Here is a 17,775-nt window from a genome sequence, read left to right as displayed (position 1 = left end):
CTCTTGTGTTGTTTAAAAAACATTTTTATGTTCAGTAGCATGTTAAACGAGTTTGGTCTTAACACTGACCAATGTTTCTGTTATTCTATAGTTTTGGACAATTTTTTTAAAAAACCGTATCATTGTTGCATATCTATGGAAAAAGATGGTTACATGATGGTGTGAAGTCAGAGAAAACACTTGGACCAAGTAAGAGGCATACACACAAACCACACGAGGGGGAAGCGTTTGAAATCATACGAATGCGAAACAAAACAATACAAACAAACAGACAAAAAGTTCCGAGGAGTTATTGAAATGTTCTGACATAAAGTGCGATGGGAGGAGCATATCAGGTGTCAGGTAATCTCATCTGTACTATCTCAGCTGGTGGACGCAATGTGCAAACCATTTCTCTTGTCTTCCCAAAGTATACCTGCGGTTTCACCAAACGACTAATTAAACCTTGGACCAACACACTATCATGACTTTTGAGATGATAGAAAATGATCTGATCTGAATCCTCTCCTAAAATTCTCGCATACGGTTGTTATATGATGACTACTCTATACAATTCGGGGTTTGCCAAGCAGTAACAGAACTGTAAGCACGAGATTAACTAACTAAGCAATCCGGATGCGGGTTATTTAAGCAACCACACAGCATATATGGCGGTTACACAAGTAAAAATAGTTTGTGGAATTGGTACAGGGGTTGGAGGTAGAACCTGATCAAGTGAGTTCCTCAGTTTGCCTTCCAATTCTTCAATCATTCTCCCCATATTGCACAGATGTCCCTCAGCTACTGCTAGATCCATTTTCATCTAGTTTCAACAGTAGCAAAATAATGTTGTCCTTTTAGAGATATTTGGTATTCCACCATTGAATCACTATTCCTACCAGGAGCTATTTATCTATGAAGGCATGTGTTTAATAGAAGCTAATACTTACTTGTCTTCTAATTGATCCAGATAAGCCGAATTTGCCTGACGACTCATCATCTGTGGCCAGAGAGAGCATGATAGTACTCGTTAAGCAATAATGTGCCATTCCCTCCTCCTCTGGACCAACCTAGGTTTAGAACCTCAGGAATTAGAAATATGTAAATCTCATGAAAGAGATGCTTAGGAAAATATGATATGGTTACAAGTGTGGGCGGTGTGTGTTACAAGATGGCCAACATTTGTAACACCATCTCGTAACACATAAGGCGCATGGTAATTTTATGTATAAGTATATTAGGAGAGTCACCTGTATAACATGAATGGCATCCCATGCTCCTTCCTCCAGGCATCCCCTCCGACCATGACCTGACTTTGACCCATCTTCAAGAACCAAAAACCAGAACAGCACAGGTGAAGAGTTTGTATTGCCTAACCTTCGGTGTTATTGAACTCTACAGAAATAAAATACCCTTTTTAATAAGGAAACATGCCACAAAGCCTTCATTATCATCCTCCCACATGTAGACTGAAGATATACCACCTTCATAATACCTGGAAAAATTATACTGATCAAAACAGGTGTTTTTTTGGTAACTTTGCAAGTTTATTCAGTTACCTATCTCATGGATACTTTCTCTAGTTCAATGAATCAATCAAACCTCAGGAGCCGCGTAGAGATTAAATGCATGAAACACCACATATTTTCAGATCAGATGCTAACTATGTCTCCGTTTTAGACAACTCAATCGCTTAACAAACTAGTATGACTACATGGTTTTTGCAAGTTGAACGAGATAGGTGAAGAACCTCACTGGTCACGGTAGATTGCAAAGATATCGTTGGCTTCAACTTCGAGCTTTCTTAATTCTGACGACGGGTAAAGAGCATCCTCTAGCGGAGGAAGGTATTTATTCGACCAAGGTGACCTGCAAAAGTAAAGATCACAAGATACAAACAAATAGCAACTCAGATACCAACACGAAGTAGTGTAGCTTCCTAATTATCACACACTATCTTTTAATCCTATTCAATTTCCAAGCACTAAACCAAAACCATAAAACATTTAATTCTCTCATTCCACAAAAAAAAAAGTACCTGTAGGAATCTGCATCTCTATTGTACTCACACAAGATGAAATCTTTCCCACTTTCAATATCACGTAACACCTGTTGCATTTCATGGATACTCATTCTCCGTCATCAACCATTTACAAAGAACTTACATTTCTTTCTACAAATTAACCAAGGAGACAATTGAATTAGACCCAGAAGAGGTAAACCAGATGTGTAATTTACTCATTCAGACTACATAAACATAATCAACCGAGCTAAAAACCTATCAGATTATCCAAATATCTGAAATTTACATAACCAAACCCTTGTGATTCATACATTGGGAGACAAACAAACACGGCTCAGGGCAACAAATTCACATTTCCAAACTCTCGAGAAACGAGAAGTACCTGAAGAGGGAGATCGACTTGAGAGAGAAGATCGGAAGAATGCTGAGGAATGAGGCTTAAGAGTGCAGAGAGAGCCGTCTCCGACTGCTTCGGCGGCATTCTCCTCAGAAGTCCCAAAGCTGCCTCCATCTCTTCAACCTCTCCGCACGCACGCCGGAGAAATCTATTCCTCCGATAAGACAAACTGATGATAAAACCACATAACCAAATTCTCAAATTGTCTATATTATTATACCAATTAGGCCCATAATAAGGCCCAAACTTAACCAGCCCATTTTCACTAATCAGACGACGACGTTTAACACGGAATGTTTATTTTTTGCTTTCTTGAGGATTATAAGAAGCAAAAAAAGTGATCGGACCGGTGAATCGTGAAGTCATGTCATCGATGACGGAGAACGAGAAGGAGGAGAGAGATCCACAGCAAGAGATTGAAGAGACTACACCGCTGTTAGAAGAGTCTCAACCGGACGGTGAATTGAGATCGAAGACCGCGGCGGCGAAGGTGCCGGAAGTGGAGATCCATCTGTATAAGAGTGGAAAAGGTCCGATCGATGTGTTCAAGTCAAATCTCGGCGGTTATGAGCAGGACCAGCTCGAGGTTCGATCTATTCTTGAGAAATATGGACTCAAATCCATCTTCGCTTTCAACGTTGAGAAAGGTCGTGCTGTTCCGATCCGATTTCACCCTAGGAATGGCCGGTCTGTGCTGCCTTACAGGGATGGTGCCGTCATTTACATCGACGGTGAACCTCAGGTACTCTCTGTTCCTATGTTTGAATCTTGGAATTGTGAGTTTGACTTAGGCAAGAGGAATTAGGAAAAGTGAACGATCTCCTTAGCTTTTAGTTGTAGTTCGCAACTGATTCTTGAATGAAGTCTTTTGAAATTGTGGTGGATTGTGTGTGCTATATGACATAGTAATGTTGAAATCAACACCTATGAAGTCACGATATATAAGTGTCGCTATGCATCAGCTGGACCTGCTTTTATCCGTTCTTCATCCTTGTGGATAGTTGAATTACTCGACATTAGCTTTCTACATTCATTTGTTTGTGTTTATGATTTTCTTTTGCTTGTTATACATGTCATCAATAGTCTAGGCTTCTTTACTCTTCAATTGCCCTGGAACTTTTCAATTCACTTGGATTGGATTCGGACCATTCATTCAGTGTCTCATAGAACCTTAGCTTTATTCTTGCTGTAAGTAAACAATTTCTTGGAATTCCACCTCTATGAACTACAAGACGCGTGTAAAAGACCATAGATTTACAAGATGCATGTAGAAACTAGAATGGATGACATGGTACTCTGAATTCGTTGGAGTAGAAGAAAGTCTCTGGATACTATGGTCGATGGTCGATGGTTAAGAGAAAAAAAAAAACGTTGAAAACTTGCAGCTTTAATCATGTGACTCATCTGATGACACTATGTCTTTGAACACTTTTTATTTTTTTGTTTTTTCAGGATTCTCTAATCAAACCCATCACAAGAATCATTCTTGGAGTCGTGATTGTTACGCTCTTAATAACATTTTTATTGAAAGACCCTCCAGCGTGGATCAAGAACAACATCTCCATTGGGACCTTTCCTCCGTGGGTGCTCGCTTGCATAGTAATAGTATTCACTCGAGCTAGGAAGAGAACCAGAGATTTTTTAAGGAAGTATGGCTGGTGATATGATATCACAGACCCCTAACACTGGTCTCGTTTTAAATGTGGGTCGAAATTGTAGTCTTTTTATCGACCATATATATAGAGGTTCTTTTGTCTTAACCCAACAAGTTCCTTTCTCTGGTAACACTCTTTTGTCTTTGATAAGCCTTGAGGCACCTATTTGCTTGCTTTCAGAACCAAGGAGAGAGCAAGCATTTTCTCAATCTGCATCTTATTAAAATTTAAAAGTTTTATGCATTTTCATGTGTAATGCGATGTGGTCTTTATGGAAGCTGATACTATTGGTTTTTAAAAAAACAAAGCTTTAGTAATGCAATATATGCATTGCCCCTGTCCCCTGGTAATTTAACTTACAAGCCTGATGATAACTTTCTTGTTATTATTTTGTTGTACCTTGGTTATTGGTAAGATGATTTGTCTGCAATTTTAACATGAATCGGTCGACCTCACCCGTATCTAACGTATTTGTAGTAGAAAATAAGTACCTACTAGCTACCTATTAGGAAGACAAAAGTTGGGCATGTGGCATCCATTTAACTCATACGAGGTACCAACAGTACTCCAAACATTCCGACATAAGCTTATGTCGAGAACTCTTTTATTAGCTTTTAAAGAATGATGAATTTCGTACATGCCCTGAAGACTTTTTCTGCATCCAAAATTGTCAATCCGAAAGCCCAAAAAAAAAAAAAAAAAAAAAAAGATTTTGATTAGATTAAATGAATTTTGACATTATTACCAAATGAAAGATGCACACAATAAAGCAAAAAAAAAAAAAAAACTACAATTTCATCATAAAACTATCCTAAACTCATTTTCAGTTTTAGGATATCATATATATGCATTATATAACCAAATAACTATGTATGTATCTGTGTAATTTTATTTTCAAAAAAAACAAATTAGATGATATCAGTTCTTCTTTTTTTTTTTTGGGTACAAAAATCATCAATCTTAAATCAAATAGAAGAGTTTGTCTGTATATAACGTGGTCAAAACTTTTTATAAATTTAGTTCTCTTCCGAAATGTACCTCTCTACGTGTGGGTTTGAATTAAGTTTGGTCAAATCATAAACAACGAAGAAATAGGTTACCATTTGAATAAAGATTAAATGAATATACTCTTCACGTTATTGCAAAAAAAACACACAAAAAACATGAATCTTACGTGGCACTTGTCTACTGGTCAGAACAACAAGAAAAGCCCATAGGCCCACAAAAAGATCCAGATATAATAAAATAAATAAATAAAAAACTCGGTCAAAAAAAGCCACGTCAAATCGAACTCCGATCCGTAGGAACCGGTTCGTTAGCGAATGGTATAAATACAAACACCAAACTCGTCGCACCCTTTCGAGTCTCTTTACTCCTCTCTTTCTTATTCACCGGAGTAACCCAAAAAAGGAAAAAACACAAAAATAATAAAAAGGAAAATATAAAATAAAAAAATCTTCCCCTTAAATTTTTTTTTTTGTAAAACCACACAAACTTGGAAGAATCAATCTCTCTGCCTCTCTCTCAAACCAAAAAAAAAAAAAAAACCTAGAAGTCATCAAGAGACGCTATGGCGGCGGCGGTTGCATCTGGAATTGCCCCGACGACTGCCATGGTTGATCAGGTTCCTAATCAACCGCCCGTTGCTGCTGCTCCTGCTCCTCCCGCGGCGGCTCCCTTCCCTGCTGTGAATCAGGTTGCTGCGGTTGCGGCTGTTGCTGTCGCTGCGGAAGCGTTGCAAACGCATCCAAACTCGTCGCTGTACGTCGGAGATTTAGATCCGAGTATCAATGAGGCACATCTGTTTGATCTGTTTAGTTCAGTCGCTACTGTTCAGACAGTTAGGGTTTGTCGTGATTCGACTAGTCGCTCTCTTGGTTACGCTTACGTCAATTTCTCTAACCCTGAGGATGGTAAACAATTATATAATCCCTCTTTTATTTTTATATTCACTTTTGAGGAATTTAATATTATTATTATGGATTACGACACGACAGGATTGTAATGTATATATTGTTCATGTGTTTTGCTTTTGTTCTTAATTATTTGGTGTTTTGTTATTATAATAAATTTGTGTTTTTTTGGTTGCTTGGATCAGCGAGTCAAGCGATGGAGAGTCTCAACTACACTCCGGTAAAAGACAGGCCTATAAGGATCATGCTCTCGAACCGTGATCCGAGCACTAGGTTGAGTGGAAAAGGCAACGTGTTCATCAAGAACCTTGATGCATCTATCGATAACAAAGCCTTGTATGATACTTTCTCGATTTTCGGGACTATTCTCTCTTGCAAGGTTGCAATGGACGTGGTGGGTCGTTCGAAAGGGTATGGCTTTGTCCAGTTTGAGAAAGAGGAAGCCGCTCAGGCTGCTATTGACAAGCTTAACGGCATGCTGCTTAATGACAAGCAAGTCTTTGTTGGCTATTTTGTCCGCCGTCAGGACAGGTCCCGTAGTGAGAGCGGTGCGGTGCCTCGTTTCACTAACGTTTATGTCAAGAACCTCCCTAAAGAGATCACTGATGATGAGCTTAAGAAGACGTTTGGGAAGTATGGTGAGATCTCTAGTGCGGTTGTGATGAAGGACCAGAGTGGGGTATCGAGGTGTTTCGGGTTTGTGAACTTTGAGAGCCCTGAAGCTGCTGCGGTTGCGGTTCAGAAGATGAACGGTATTAGCCTCGGAGAGGATGTGTTGTTTGTTGGTAGGGCTCAGAAGAAGTCGGAGAGGGAAGAGGAATTGAGGAGGAAGTTTGAGCAAGAGAGGCTTAGCAGGATTGAGAAATTGCAAGGATCCAATCTGTATCTGAAAAACCTTGATGATAGTGTGAATGATGAGAAGCTCAAGGAGATGTTCTCTGAGTACGGGAATGTGACCTCTTGCAAGGTTTTGTCATTATCACAAAATGATATTCATTAGTCTATTCTGCATAACATTGAACGAAAACGTTTTGTTATATTTTTAGGTTATGATGACCGCTCAAGGTTTGAGCAGAGGGTTTGGGTTTGTTGCTTATTCTAATCCTGAAGAAGCTTTAAGAGCTGTAAGTTTCCAACTAAATTTACAATCTTTTAATATATATACAATGTTCATCGGGGATGCTTAACGATTATTTATATGCAGTTGAATGAGATGCAAGGGAAGATGATTGGAAGGAAACCTCTTTACATTGCATTGGCTCAGCGCAAGGAAGAGAGACGTGCGCACCTCCAGGTTCTTAATTACCTCTCTCTTTGAACTATAGATTGTAGATTGCACCCTTGTGATGACACTGATTTTCAAACTCTTTAATTTATATACCTTTTTCAGAGTCTGTTTACTCACATCAGATCACCTGGGACCATGTCGCCAATTCCATCACCAATGCCTGGGTTTCACCATCACCCACCAGGAGGGCCAATGTCGGGACCACACCATCCAGTGTTCATAGGACAGAACGGTCAAGGTCTGGTGCCGTCACAGCCTATGGGGTATGGGTACAACCTTCAGTTCATGGCTGGGGTGCGTCCAGGTGCAGGCCAGGCCAACTTCATGATGCCTTTCCCTTTTCAAAGGCAAACTCAGCCTGGTCCCCATGTTGGGTTCAGGCGTGGTCCTCCTGGTAACATGCAACAGCACTTCCAGCAACAACAAGTAAAGTTTTATCATAAGTTCTTATATGTCTATTAGCAAGTTTGTTATCTTAAAACAATCATACGAACTTGAATTTGTTGGTATTCATTATATATCTTTGGAAATGTCAGATGCTGCAGCAAAACCCAAGCTCGGGAATGAGATACATGGGAGGCGATGGCAACAGGAGGAACGGGATGGAAGCATCTGCTCCTCAAGGCATCCCTTTGCCATTGAATGCATCTGCAATCTCTCACAATGCTCCTCAACACCCGCACAAGCCTGCTATCATCCCCATTTCTAAGCTCACATCGGAATTGGCTTCGGCTAGCCCCGAGGACCACCCACAGGTTTGTCCTTTCTCGTATCTCATTCTGGCCATTGCATTAGAAATAGATTTGTTAACTATATTATTGCATTGTGGATTCTTGACAGATGCTTGGGGAAAATCTTTACCCACTTGTGGAGCAGCATGAGCCAGTTCATGCAGCTAAAGTTACTGGTATGTTGCTGGAGATGGATCAAGCAGAGATCTTGCACCTTCTTGAGTCACCTGAAGCTCTTAAGGCCAAAGTCTCTGAGGCTCTGGCTGTTCTCAGGCTCTCTGCAAATCCACCACCAGTTGGGTCATCGGTCGATGACCAGTTTGCTCTCTCTTCAACTGAGTGAACTTACAGTTTACTCAAGACAATATTCATTTGGCTTTTTTAGACAGTTGCTTTAAAACCTTTTAGGAACTCCTTAACTAGTTTTTTTTTTCTCTCTCTCCTTTGCAACTTCTCTTTGATAGGTTTGTTTTGAGTTTTTTACTCTTAGCATTAAGACAGTACCTTTTTCTAGTTTCGTTTGGAGTCTACTTAATGAGTTAAAACTCTTTTGCATCTCTAAATCGTTTCTTTTTACATTTTGCATCATCTAACAATCTGCAGCCTGGTTAAACATAGTAATTAATACCTCTGATCACATGAAATCTGGATGTACCTCCTCGTCCACTATCTGGCATTCCGTACTCATCTCCATTACTGCTTTGTCCCATTCTCCTACATCATCATCCTTCAAGCCTTTTTGGCCACCAAATCGTGGTGGTGCCTGGCGTTCACCTTCGTCATCGATCAAGTAGGCCTCCCATTTTGAAGCTGGCTTAGTAACTCTTTCTGACTCTGACTCTAGATTTCTCTGTTCTATGTCCTCCTTCCTCATCATTACTTCATCTGCAACACATTCTTATTGAAAGCATCTCTTAGTTAACAAAAAAAAACCATTCATGCTTTCTACCAGAACAGTGTCTGACTGAATACACACTACACAACATTCGTAGCGGCTTTACCTGAATCCCTCTTCCCGGAACAAAAATCTGGCTTTTTGACGCTGCGTCTAGACAAGGGAGGCTTGAAAAGGCCAGAACCATCTCTCTTCTTCCCTCCTCCTGTCACCGATGGTGATGATCCACCAGGACTAGAATATTTGATCAGCTTTGGCCTTTTGAACATGTCGTTGGGCATCTCAGTCACAATCTTAACATCTACAACAAAATTTCAAAACAATTTCACTCTATATATACAAAACATGTCCAATTAACACAACTGATTACTACATCGATTTAGACTCACCATCTTCTTCTTCTCCAGTTAATCTCCGGCAATCATTTGACAAATCACAATCGAGATACTCACTCCAATCAGATCGCTTCTTCTCACGAACATCTAAAACCTCCTCACCATCAACCTCGCCTTTAACATCAACCTCCGAACACGAGTCTACAATAGCAAGTGCCTCGTCATCGCTAACTTTGCGAGACATGTTAAACGATTGGACGAAGAAACGAAGATCCTTAGCCTTAAAACCCTGAGCAAACACTTTTTTCACTGATTGCTTCTGATTACAAACCACACAAACCCACTTGTTGCTGCTCTTCTTCTTCTGCTTCACCTACGAATCCCCAAAACCAAAATCCCTAAAAAAAAACTAACCAGTATACGCAAAATTAACAGAGATAGAGAAGAAGAAGAAGAAGAAAGAGACGAGAGAGTTTGAACCTGCATCGTTGAACACTCGAAACATTGTAGAGCGATGAAGACTGTACTCGCCATCTTCGTCTTCGTCTTCTCTCTAGGGATTTCGATTTTGTGTGTTTTTATTAAAATGGATTTTCAATTTTTTTTTGTTCTAGCGCCAATTTGGCGAAATTTTGTACCGGGTTTGGTTTAATAGATTCGGTTTGATATGTTGGCGATTTCCAGATTATTTTGTACCGGATTCGGTTGAGCTCCCGCGTTTTGTACAGTTAACCCTAAAATCCCAAATCCTAAGATTTTCGTGAAGAAGATTGATGGCGCAAGAGAAGCACATAGAGAAGGTGCTTTTTAGTGCCGAAGTAATAGCGGAGCGGGTGGGTCAGCTTGGATCCGAGATTACTTCTGATTTCTCCGGTGAATCGGAATCGCCTGTATTCGTCGGTGTAGCTACTGGTGCTTGCGTCTTCTTGGCCGATCTCGTTAGGCGAGTGGACTTGCCTATCGCTATCGATTTCATTAGAGCTGAGTCTTATGGATCTGGTACTGTCTCTAGTGGAACTCCCAGGATTTCATTTGACTTGAAGCTTGACATCACGGACAAGCATGTAGTCTTGGTAATCTCCTTCCCCTTCATGTACAATTATGTATGTGTTATGTGTTCTGATTCATATGGATTTTAAAAAGTTTTTGAGTCTTTTACTGAAATTAAAGTCTTATCTATGGAGTTTTTAACATTTAAAGAAGACTTGCAAATTGTGATGTGAATAGCATTTTATTTTTAGACAGTAGACTACTCCGATGTTTTGATTTGATGATAGTATTGTTAATCTTGGAAATTTTACTGCCTCTTTAGATCACCAGCTTATTTGTTTTCTTAAAGGTTGAGGACATTGTGGATACCGGCAATACACTCAACGGCTTGATCGAGCACTTGAAAGCGAAAAAGGCATCATCTGTTTCAGTTTGCACTCTACTAGACAAGCCATCGAGAAGAAAGGTTCATTTTAAGCTGGTTGGAAAGGGCAAATTCTACATTGGTTTTGAAGTAAGCTGTCTCTTGTTTCTCTCCGTTCAAATATGCATTTTATTATGATGCTTTCGGATCTTATTAAATTATTATGGCTATGCTTGGCTAAACCATGGTAGACAGAAGTATTTGTTGGTGTTAGGATAGGAACTAGCCTCACTTAAGAATATATATTTTATGGCTTTGTGTTGAGCATGCGTTGTTGTATCTTTTGAATATGCGCAGTGTCCAGATGAATTTGCCGTGGGCTATGGCATGGACTTTGCAGAACAATACCGCAACCTATCTTACATTGGCGTATTGAAGCCTGAATATTACATGAATTGAAAAAAGTCAGTTCAAGGAGCTCATACTTCTAAAATATGACTGGGCAACACCAAAGTCATGACATCTTTTATAACGTGCCCCTGTATTTCTGTTCAAAGCAGTACCAAAGTTATTCTACACTTTGATAACAGTGATTCTGATGTAAAAGCTAATGCAATTTGGTGTATATGTTATATTATGATTAATGAATTTCTTGAGAAAGAGCTTCACACAATTCATATTTCCTTAAATCTTTTAATAGTAGAAAATCATAGAGCGATACCATACATTCAAGAAATTGATGCAAACAAACAAATAATAAGTAGGTTTCCTTTTTCATTTACTTCCAGGTGAGCAAAGGAAGAGAGTTCTTGGCCGGAGGAACAACTTGTCCATCAGCATCATACAATATAACACCGGAGAAATCTGGAAGCTGGCATTTTCCTCCCATGAGAATGTTCTTCTGCCACAACGGACCTCGTCTCTGATCCCCGCTCAAGAGCATGCTCGGTTCACCTTCGTTTGGCTCATAAATACCACCATTGTTCATCATCATCATAGTCCTGTCGTTTTGGAGATGTATAACAGGTTCATGATACCCAGAGCCATAACATGCAGTCCAACGAAAAAGTTTCCTCTTCGAACGAGAAGCAAGGCTAGCCAAACGGATGCTTGCGGAGGCTAAACCCATCTTGAATATTGTAAGGGGCTTTGTGCCAGATGGTGGAACGGTGGTATCCATTGGATGTGGTCTAAAAGGCAAGATTGTTGGTGTTGCAGCTCAAGGGTTTGTGGGTTGATGATACTGTCTTTGAGCTCAAGGGTTTATGTATGAGTCTGGTTTGCGTAAAAGTCCAAATGGAAATGGAGTGGTTCGCCAATGGAGAGGTCAGTGAGAACTGAAAACCTTCTAGTTTATGGTTCAGGTGCTTCTGTGGTTTGGTTGATTGATTAGTTTGACTTTGACCTTCACCTGTCTGATTCTGACTTCTGGATCTCATGGTGGGCTTTATTATGAAACCCATTAGGCCCAAATCGTATCTTCGTCTTCATGATGCAACCTGAAGTAGTTTTGAACAAAAATCTCACAAATTGCCCCACTTATCTCCGCCGCCGACCTACAAGAAACTCGGAGAAACCTAACCGGCGGATTCATATCAGAAGATACCTAACCATGCGTCTTCACTCAGCAATTACTCTCCGAAACTTCTTCACCAGAAAGCCTCTCCGAATCCCTCAGAATCTAAGCATTATATCTTCTCCGGTCACCATAAACTCGCTAGCCGATGTCTCAGGTCCTTCACCGTCTCACTATTCGAAATCAAGTCTCTCAGAAGCATCATCTACTAGCTCACGAATATTCCGTATCCCAAACGCTTCATTCTCCAAGTCCTTCCTCGAGAATCAGAGGAGTTTCAGCACCGACTCTAGCAGCGGCGGCGGCTCACCGCCAGATTTGAACAAGGTAGTGGACGAGATCAACCTCAAGTTCGCTGAAGCTCGTGAGGAGATCGAAATGGCGATGGATTCGAAGGAGACGGTTTACTTCAACGAAGAAGCAGAGTGCGCGAGAGCCGCCGTAACTGAGGTTTTGGAGATGTTTGAAGGTTTGCTCAGAAAGGTAACAGAGAAAGAGAAGGCTTCTCTGCAGCGATCCATGGGACTCAAGATCGAACAGCTCAAAGCTGAGCTTCAACAGCTTAACGAATGATCGATTGAGGTCAGCTTGGTCACCGAGCCATTGTTTATCATATCTGTGTGGTATCCTTGCATTGTCCCTAAGCCTCTATTGTTCTTTTCTGGATTAGAGAATAGAGCAATGAAACAATTTCTTGTTATAAGTTCAGTGAGCTTCTTTGTGTGTTTTGATCTTTACATAGATACATCTTTTCTATAAAGGAACAACAAGCTTCTTTTGGAGGAAACATTTACTCATAATAATACAGTCTCAAAATTTCAAATACAAAACTCATTGTACAACATGTAACAAGATTTGTGAATTTTGTCACTGACTCTCAAACTTGAACCAGTCCCAGTTAGCATAAATTTCTTCATCCTTGCCCTGAGGGAAACTGCTTGTGATTGGAGGTCGATCAGAAATCGGGATTGTAGCTACTGAAGGCATCTTTTCTCTATACTTCTTTGCCATCTCTTCAGCCTCTGTAAACACTTTCTGCATTGACAAAATCGCGGTATATGAAATGGCGTTTTAGTGATTGGTATTAAGAGGATAAGTTCTGTGCATAGATTAAAAGATTTGCTAGCTATACCTCTTTGTTTGAGATAAGCAAACCCGGTTCGCTTTCAAGATCTGCAATGCTGTATAAAAGACAATAGAAGAAAATGGTTATAGTTGTTACTCAGGACCGGTCAATTTTGCAATTTGCGTTTCTATTCAAGGTTTAACCTGAGAGAGATCTTGTCTGGAAATAGAGATTTCACAACCAGAACCCTCACGCTTTCGTCTACCTGAAGCACATCGCTTACCGATCCAATTCTTCTGCGAGTTATGTTTGATATGTGTAGCAGTCCACTGTGGAAACATGTATTAGCAAACGGAATGAATACAAAAACTATAATCACTGAGAAGAAGGACAAATTTAAGAAAGCAATAGATAGAACTAACCTTCTGCTACTATCCCCGAGTTTGACTTGAGCTCCATATGGTAAGATTTTGGCAACTGTTCCTTCTAAGAGTGTTCCTTCTTTAAGGTACAGCTTCTCCTGAGACATTATGCGATAGATCATTAGTCTCGTTGGGTTTTTCTTATAAAGAGAAGACAAAAGGGAAACTAACCCAGGCTACTTTTTCACTCAGTATCAAGTCGTTTTTGTCTTCGTTCAATCGCGTAATCTGCACAAAAAGTCTACGACCCACCTGAAACACGGAAAAAAGCCTGAGAAAACGCAGAACCATGAAACCAAAAAGCCTACTGCGATTCAGCAGAAAACAAAAGTGTTACAGTGGAAGAAGAAACTCTTGCTTTACGTTTTCCTTCAACTCGGTGAAACTGTTCACTTTCTTCACCAGTTCTTGCTTCGGAATAAAAGCCCTCAACCCCTGAAATTAAACCAATATAGAGATACACTTAGTCTTGAGGTATGGAATCTAAGCACATTGGAATCCCAAAATCAAGATGAACATTTAAGTACCTCAATTCTGGTGAGAAGCCCTCCTGTATTCCACTCTGTAATCTTAACTTCAATAGGCTCATTAAGTTGCTTAATCTGCCACAGAACAATTTCACTCTTCATTAGAAGATCCTTATAGATAGTACCTCAGCATCTAAACAATACAAAACACTTCAAAACCAAAGAACAGACTTTGAATCCAGAGAATGAAGTAAAAAATCAAGGAACAAGAAAAGAACCTGCCTCACACGATGCCAAGCGATTCTCCGAAAATAACGTCTAGAAGAAAGCAAAGGCCTACCACTCAACGTCCTCCCTAAAACCTCGGCGAAAACAACCGTCCCAATCTCCACAACCGGCCTACCTTGCTTAGCAAATTCCGCAATCTCAACACCACCATCATCATCACCATCCTTAGCAATCCCCATTTTCCCATTAACCAAAAACTCTTCAGCATCATACTTCAAATCACACAACAAGTAATCCAACTCTTTATCATACAAAGGAAGTATCTCTTTCGTCAACATAGTTCCCAACATATCCGCACCTATACTCACATCAAGCTTATTCTCATTACCCGAAACCACAACACCAACCACAAAATCACCTTGTTTAGGATCGTAATACTCTACACTGACTCTACCCGTCTCCTCCTCCTCCTCCTCCTCGGATGCTTCTTCCGACTCATCTCCTTCGACTCCTTCTTCTTCTTCTTCCGGTTTGAAGAATTTCAAAAACGGCTCAAGGATCTCGTCATCGTCAGCTTTACCATTTTCCTTCTCATTCTCTGATTTCGGTACAGGACTCGGCTTGTTCAATAGCTCAAGCTCCTCCTCCTCTTCCTCCTCCGCAACGATTCCTCCGTTTTTAACACCGTCTCGTGAGCAAAATCTAATCCCATAAGCTCCACGAACAGCGAAATCGCGACAAATTGCGAAACTGCGAAACCGAAAAGGGGTTAGGGTTTCGCAAAATCGAAACTGCCAAGCTTTCTCCGATGCTTTAAAATTGATACATTCTCTCACATCACCACCGGAGCTACGAATCGACGACGACGACGACGACGAAGCAGTGAGTATAGGAAGAAGAGACTTACATGGCTGACTGAGAAGCGTTTGCATTTTTTTTTTTTCTTCTTCTTTTTCTTCTCTTATCTTCAAACGGTTCTTTTTATCTTTCTTTTCTCCACTTTTATCAGAATTGTCCTCTTTCTTATGGAAATTTATCAATTGAGATACGAAGTTTTAAATGTGACAATGAAACCCACTCAGGCGACAGCTAAGAAAGAAGCCCAAACATACAAATGATAATGGACCTAATTAAATTGTGTGGTTAGATGTTAAATAATAATAGACCCGTCGTTCCTAAATGGACCGTCGCATTTATTAAACTCATGTTATTTATTAATAATAACGTTTTTAAATAATGCGGTCGGCGCGATACGATTTAATGCATAACGACGTCTCTAGACTGTATTAATCTAAAGTTGGTAAGTACGAACATTTTAATGAACACTCCTTTGGTTTATATCTAAAGAAACCATATTCTAATTCTAACCAAGCAAACAAAACCCATCATACCATCTAAAGTTGGTATGTACGAAAATTTATTATTAAAACATATTTTGATTGATATTCAAATTCGAATAAAAACCAAAACCATAACAAATAATCCATATTTATTTCCAATATGATATTTTAAATCATATCTATAGTTTATCCTTAAAACTACTTTTTAATTTAAATCATTATCATCTATCGAATTATTTATTAAACAAATGTACATAAGCAGATATAATTTGTGTAAAATATGTCGTGATAATATCTGTGAAATAAAATAAAATAATACTAATAAGGTTTGCTTTACATACTAAAGCTTAAAAGCCCCCAAAAGAAAAAACAAAATTAAAAACTCGAACAAAAACTGTATACATATGTATTCAAAAACTGTTTTGTATCTTGTAAACACACAAAAAAAAATGTTCTCAACTCAACTAAAAAACACCTAATGGTAAAATCCTTTAAAAATGAATAAAACTTAATAATGTACGAGGAAATTACTCTATGGCTTATACATCGTTTGCGTCGGCCAATAAAAAACAATATATTCGCATTCAATTTCAATATACAAAATTTCAGAAAGTTTTTTTAAAAATTAAATGAAAAAGAAGTTTTGTTCATATATACATTTTGGATTTGGATCATAGTGAAAACTAATAAACACTAGACAACGATTAGACAAACTGCATAATTTCAAATCCCCATTATTAAAAAAAGTGGGGATGAGATGATGCTTCATATGTACTAGTACTTTGTTTATATGATGATCAAAGTTCTAACCTGACGACAACCCATCAGCACGGCAAAATAATAACTTCGATTTTAATTTAAATAATTGTGACTATCATGAAAGCTCTATATACAAATAAAAACTCACCGATCGGGTATTCTGATTAATCGCCGCTTCGCCACCTATCAGAAATGAAATAATTAATTATGCGTACTCAATGTTTAACTAATCAGTGAGTCATTGTCAATCGTAGCTTAAAAAAATAAAATAAAACTATATATAAAAAAACTCAAATCAATAATTTAGAGGTGATTTACTTAAATATTATCTAAATTAGTAATATTACGAGAATCTACAAACAAAAATTTTATTATTAGAATATTTTGGATATTTTCAAAATACTCAATGTACTCTTGTTTTATGTTACCGGAAAAAACGTAATTATAAAAATATTATTGTCACGTCAAACGCTACATTAAAAACGCTATGTGTAACAATAACTCAGTCATAACGCGTTACAAAGGTATGTTGCAGCTGAGTTATAGGTATATTCCGGCTGAGTTATGGAAAAAAACATTTGAGTCAGACCGGACGGCTGAGATAGAGCATAACTCAGCCAAGCGTTACGGCTGACTTATCAAAATCTGGCTCACTTATCAAAATTTGGCTGAGTTAGAGCATAACTCAGCCAAGCGTTACAGCTGACTTATCAAAATCTGGCTGAGTTATGCTCTAACTCAGCCGTCCTTACGGCTGAGTTTTCACCCGATGGTTGAGTTGTTAAAATTTTGGCTGAGTTATCACTACGACACGGCTGAGTTATCACTACGACACGACTGATTTATCACTACGACTAGCTGAGTTATCGCACAACTCAGCCGTGATAGGCTGAGTTATCGTACAACGCAGCCGTGATAGGCTGACTTATCGTACAACTCAGCCGTGATAGGCTGACTTATTGTACAACTCAGCCATTCGACGGCTGACTTAGTAGCAAAAGATTAATTACTAGAATGTTATTCAGTTACAGCTGAATTAGTAGCAAAAGATTAATTACTAGAATGTTATTCAGTTACTGGAGCTTGTTCTTGAAGACTACGGATTGGACGCGTTTAGCCATGAGCTAAAGCTGAGCTACATGTTCTCGAACAAGGCACTAAAACTAATGGCGCATGATACTCCACCAGTTTTTGTCTCCAATGATCGACAGTTGCAATGTTTTTTGGGGCTATGGAAAACCGATCAGCTACGTCTCTGTGTAGAGTTTTCGGCGAAAGAGTCTACAGAAACTAGTAGAGCTAGAGGAAGGATGATTCAGCCAAGCAGTGAATCGAAATTAGAATCTA

General features: G+C 39.2%; 7 protein-coding genes and 1 non-coding gene across 16 annotated transcripts; 4 read left to right on the top strand and 4 right to left on the bottom strand.

Moving 5' to 3' along the window:
• LOC104701838 (F-actin-capping protein subunit beta) lies at positions 1-2,584 on the bottom strand. 2 transcript variants are annotated; one of them, XM_010417586.3, is made up of 8 exons: positions 2,385-2,581; positions 2,018-2,088; positions 1,735-1,848; positions 1,392-1,474; positions 1,230-1,303; positions 930-1,049; positions 707-802; positions 1-415 (listed from the first exon to the last, which is right to left on the bottom strand). In XM_010417586.3, the coding sequence occupies exons 1-8, from the start codon at positions 2,511-2,513 to the stop codon at positions 332-334; spliced, it is 771 nt and encodes a 256-aa protein (XP_010415888.1). In that variant the 5' UTR covers positions 2,514-2,581; the 3' UTR covers positions 1-331. The 2 variants fall into 2 exon arrangements, with proteins under 2 accessions (XP_010415888.1, XP_087312945.1); XM_087456819.1 differs by having other exon boundaries at positions 43-415; positions 2,018-2,152; positions 2,385-2,584.
• A 105-nt stretch (positions 2,585-2,689) lies between these two features.
• Positions 2,690-4,297, top strand: LOC104712745 (uncharacterized). The gene is made up of 2 exons (XM_010429710.3): positions 2,690-3,141; positions 3,852-4,297. Exons 1-2 carry the CDS (start codon positions 2,764-2,766, stop codon positions 4,059-4,061), a joined length of 588 nt encoding a protein of 195 aa, XP_010428012.2. The 5' UTR covers positions 2,690-2,763; the 3' UTR covers positions 4,062-4,297.
• Positions 4,298-5,368: 1,071 nt separating this feature from the next.
• Positions 5,369-8,549, top strand: LOC104701836 (polyadenylate-binding protein 5). The gene is made up of 7 exons (XM_010417584.3): positions 5,369-5,967; positions 6,153-6,934; positions 7,014-7,091; positions 7,172-7,261; positions 7,358-7,681; positions 7,792-8,010; positions 8,096-8,549. Exons 1-7 carry the CDS (start codon positions 5,625-5,627, stop codon positions 8,327-8,329), a joined length of 2,070 nt encoding a protein of 689 aa, XP_010415886.2. The 5' UTR covers positions 5,369-5,624; the 3' UTR covers positions 8,330-8,549.
• Positions 8,522-9,825, bottom strand: LOC104701835 (uncharacterized). Of its 6 annotated transcripts, none has more exons than XM_010417582.2 (4): positions 9,697-9,825; positions 9,271-9,589; positions 8,988-9,182; positions 8,522-8,883 (listed from the first exon to the last, which is right to left on the bottom strand). In XM_010417582.2, exons 1-4 carry the CDS (start codon positions 9,748-9,750, stop codon positions 8,621-8,623), a joined length of 831 nt encoding a protein of 276 aa, XP_010415884.1. In that variant the 5' UTR covers positions 9,751-9,825; the 3' UTR covers positions 8,522-8,620. The 6 variants fall into 6 exon arrangements, with proteins under 6 accessions (XP_010415884.1, XP_010415885.1, XP_087312935.1 ...); XM_010417583.2 differs by having other exon boundaries at positions 8,522-8,871; positions 9,697-9,823; XM_087456809.1 differs by having other exon boundaries at positions 9,271-9,625; positions 9,697-9,812.
• A 3-nt stretch (positions 9,826-9,828) lies between these two features.
• On the top strand, positions 9,829-11,243 carry LOC104701833 (uncharacterized). Its single transcript, XM_010417580.3, has 3 exons — positions 9,829-10,289; positions 10,556-10,720; positions 10,928-11,243. The coding sequence occupies exons 1-3, from the start codon at positions 9,990-9,992 to the stop codon at positions 11,027-11,029; spliced, it is 567 nt and encodes a 188-aa protein (XP_010415882.2). The 5' UTR covers positions 9,829-9,989; the 3' UTR covers positions 11,030-11,243.
• Positions 11,235-11,888, bottom strand: LOC104701834 (uncharacterized). Its single transcript, XM_010417581.3, has one exon. It carries the CDS (start codon positions 11,748-11,750, stop codon positions 11,349-11,351), a length of 402 nt encoding a protein of 133 aa, XP_010415883.1. The 5' UTR covers positions 11,751-11,888; the 3' UTR covers positions 11,235-11,348.
• A 163-nt stretch (positions 11,889-12,051) lies between these two features.
• Positions 12,052-12,976, top strand: LOC104701831 (embryogenesis-like protein). The gene has a single exon (XR_015560991.1). It is a non-coding gene; the product is annotated as an embryogenesis-like protein (transcript).
• LOC104701832 (protein PIGMENT DEFECTIVE 338, chloroplastic) lies at positions 12,922-15,416 on the bottom strand. 3 transcript variants are annotated; one of them, XR_015560990.1, is made up of 8 exons: positions 14,380-15,316; positions 14,162-14,236; positions 13,993-14,069; positions 13,806-13,886; positions 13,635-13,732; positions 13,416-13,541; positions 13,279-13,327; positions 12,922-13,181 (listed from the first exon to the last, which is right to left on the bottom strand). XR_015560990.1 is itself a non-coding variant. In XM_010417578.3 (8 exons), exons 1-8 carry the CDS (start codon positions 15,259-15,261, stop codon positions 13,014-13,016), a joined length of 1,551 nt encoding a protein of 516 aa, XP_010415880.2. In that variant the 5' UTR covers positions 15,262-15,416; the 3' UTR covers positions 12,922-13,013. The 3 variants fall into 3 exon arrangements, 1 of the variants encoding a protein (XP_010415880.2); XR_015560989.1 differs by having other exon boundaries at positions 13,972-14,069; positions 14,380-15,315; XM_010417578.3 differs by having other exon boundaries at positions 13,998-14,069; positions 14,380-15,416.
• Between the last annotated feature and the right edge of the window lie 2,359 nt (positions 15,417-17,775).

This window comes from Camelina sativa, chromosome 7 (assembly GCF_030686135.1).
Source record: "Camelina sativa cultivar CO46 ecotype springtype chromosome 7, ASM3068613v1".
In the NCBI taxonomy this organism is placed as follows: Eukaryota; Viridiplantae; Streptophyta; class Magnoliopsida; order Brassicales; family Brassicaceae; genus Camelina; species Camelina sativa.
Note: the sequence above shows the minus strand (reverse complement) of the source record. Positions and strands in the feature narration are given on the sequence as shown.

What these genes read in the sequence shown, in the direction of transcription:
- LOC104701835 (XM_010417582.2), bottom strand. Translation starts at nt 9,750, where the DNA reads ATGGCGAGTACAGTCTTCATCGCTCTACAATGTTTCGAGTGTTCAACG. An exon ending in TCGAGTGTTCAACGATGCAG is followed by an intron (nt 9,590 to 9,696) that starts GTTCAAACTCTC and finishes GGGGATTCGTAG; the next exon opens with GTGAAGCAGAAGAAGAAGAG. An exon ending in TTCCGGGAAGAGGGATTCAG is followed by an intron (nt 8,884 to 8,987) that starts GTAAAGCCGCTA and finishes GCTTTCAATAAG; the next exon opens with AATGTGTTGCAGATGAAGTA.
- LOC104701838 (XM_010417586.3), bottom strand. Translation starts at nt 2,513, where the DNA reads ATGGAGGCAGCTTTGGGACTTCTGAGGAGAATGCCGCCGAAGCAGTCG. An exon ending in AAGTCGATCTCCCTCTTCAG is followed by an intron (nt 2,089 to 2,384) that starts GTACTTCTCGTT and finishes GAAATGCAACAG; the next exon opens with GTGTTACGTGATATTGAAAG. An exon ending in TTTGCAATCTACCGTGACCA is followed by an intron (nt 1,475 to 1,734) that starts GTGAGGTTCTTC and finishes TAATTTTTCCAG; the next exon opens with GTATTATGAAGGTGGTATAT.
- LOC104701833 (XM_010417580.3), top strand. Translation starts at nt 9,990, where the DNA reads ATGGCGCAAGAGAAGCACATAGAGAAGGTGCTTTTTAGTGCCGAAGTA. An exon ending in CGGACAAGCATGTAGTCTTG is followed by an intron (nt 10,290 to 10,555) that starts GTAATCTCCTTC and finishes GTTTTCTTAAAG; the next exon opens with GTTGAGGACATTGTGGATAC. An exon ending in AATTCTACATTGGTTTTGAA is followed by an intron (nt 10,721 to 10,927) that starts GTAAGCTGTCTC and finishes GAATATGCGCAG; the next exon opens with TGTCCAGATGAATTTGCCGT.
- LOC104712745 (XM_010429710.3), top strand. Translation starts at nt 2,764, where the DNA reads ATGTCATCGATGACGGAGAACGAGAAGGAGGAGAGAGATCCACAGCAA. An exon ending in ACATCGACGGTGAACCTCAG is followed by an intron (nt 3,142 to 3,851) that starts GTACTCTCTGTT and finishes TTGTTTTTTCAG; the next exon opens with GATTCTCTAATCAAACCCAT.
- LOC104701836 (XM_010417584.3), top strand. Translation starts at nt 5,625, where the DNA reads ATGGCGGCGGCGGTTGCATCTGGAATTGCCCCGACGACTGCCATGGTT. An exon ending in TTTCTCTAACCCTGAGGATG is followed by an intron (nt 5,968 to 6,152) that starts GTAAACAATTAT and finishes TGCTTGGATCAG; the next exon opens with CGAGTCAAGCGATGGAGAGT. An exon ending in GCCCCGAGGACCACCCACAG is followed by an intron (nt 8,011 to 8,095) that starts GTTTGTCCTTTC and finishes GATTCTTGACAG; the next exon opens with ATGCTTGGGGAAAATCTTTA.
- LOC104701832 (XM_010417578.3), bottom strand. Translation starts at nt 15,261, where the DNA reads ATGCAAACGCTTCTCAGTCAGCCATGTAAGTCTCTTCTTCCTATACTC. An exon ending in TGAGTGAAAAAGTAGCCTGG is followed by an intron (nt 13,733 to 13,805) that starts GTTAGTTTCCCT and finishes ATAATGTCTCAG; the next exon opens with GAGAAGCTGTACCTTAAAGA. An exon ending in CCAGACAAGATCTCTCTCAG is followed by an intron (nt 13,328 to 13,415) that starts GTTAAACCTTGA and finishes TCTTTTATACAG; the next exon opens with CATTGCAGATCTTGAAAGCG.
- LOC104701834 (XM_010417581.3), bottom strand. Translation starts at nt 11,750, where the DNA reads ATGGATACCACCGTTCCACCATCTGGCACAAAGCCCCTTACAATATTC.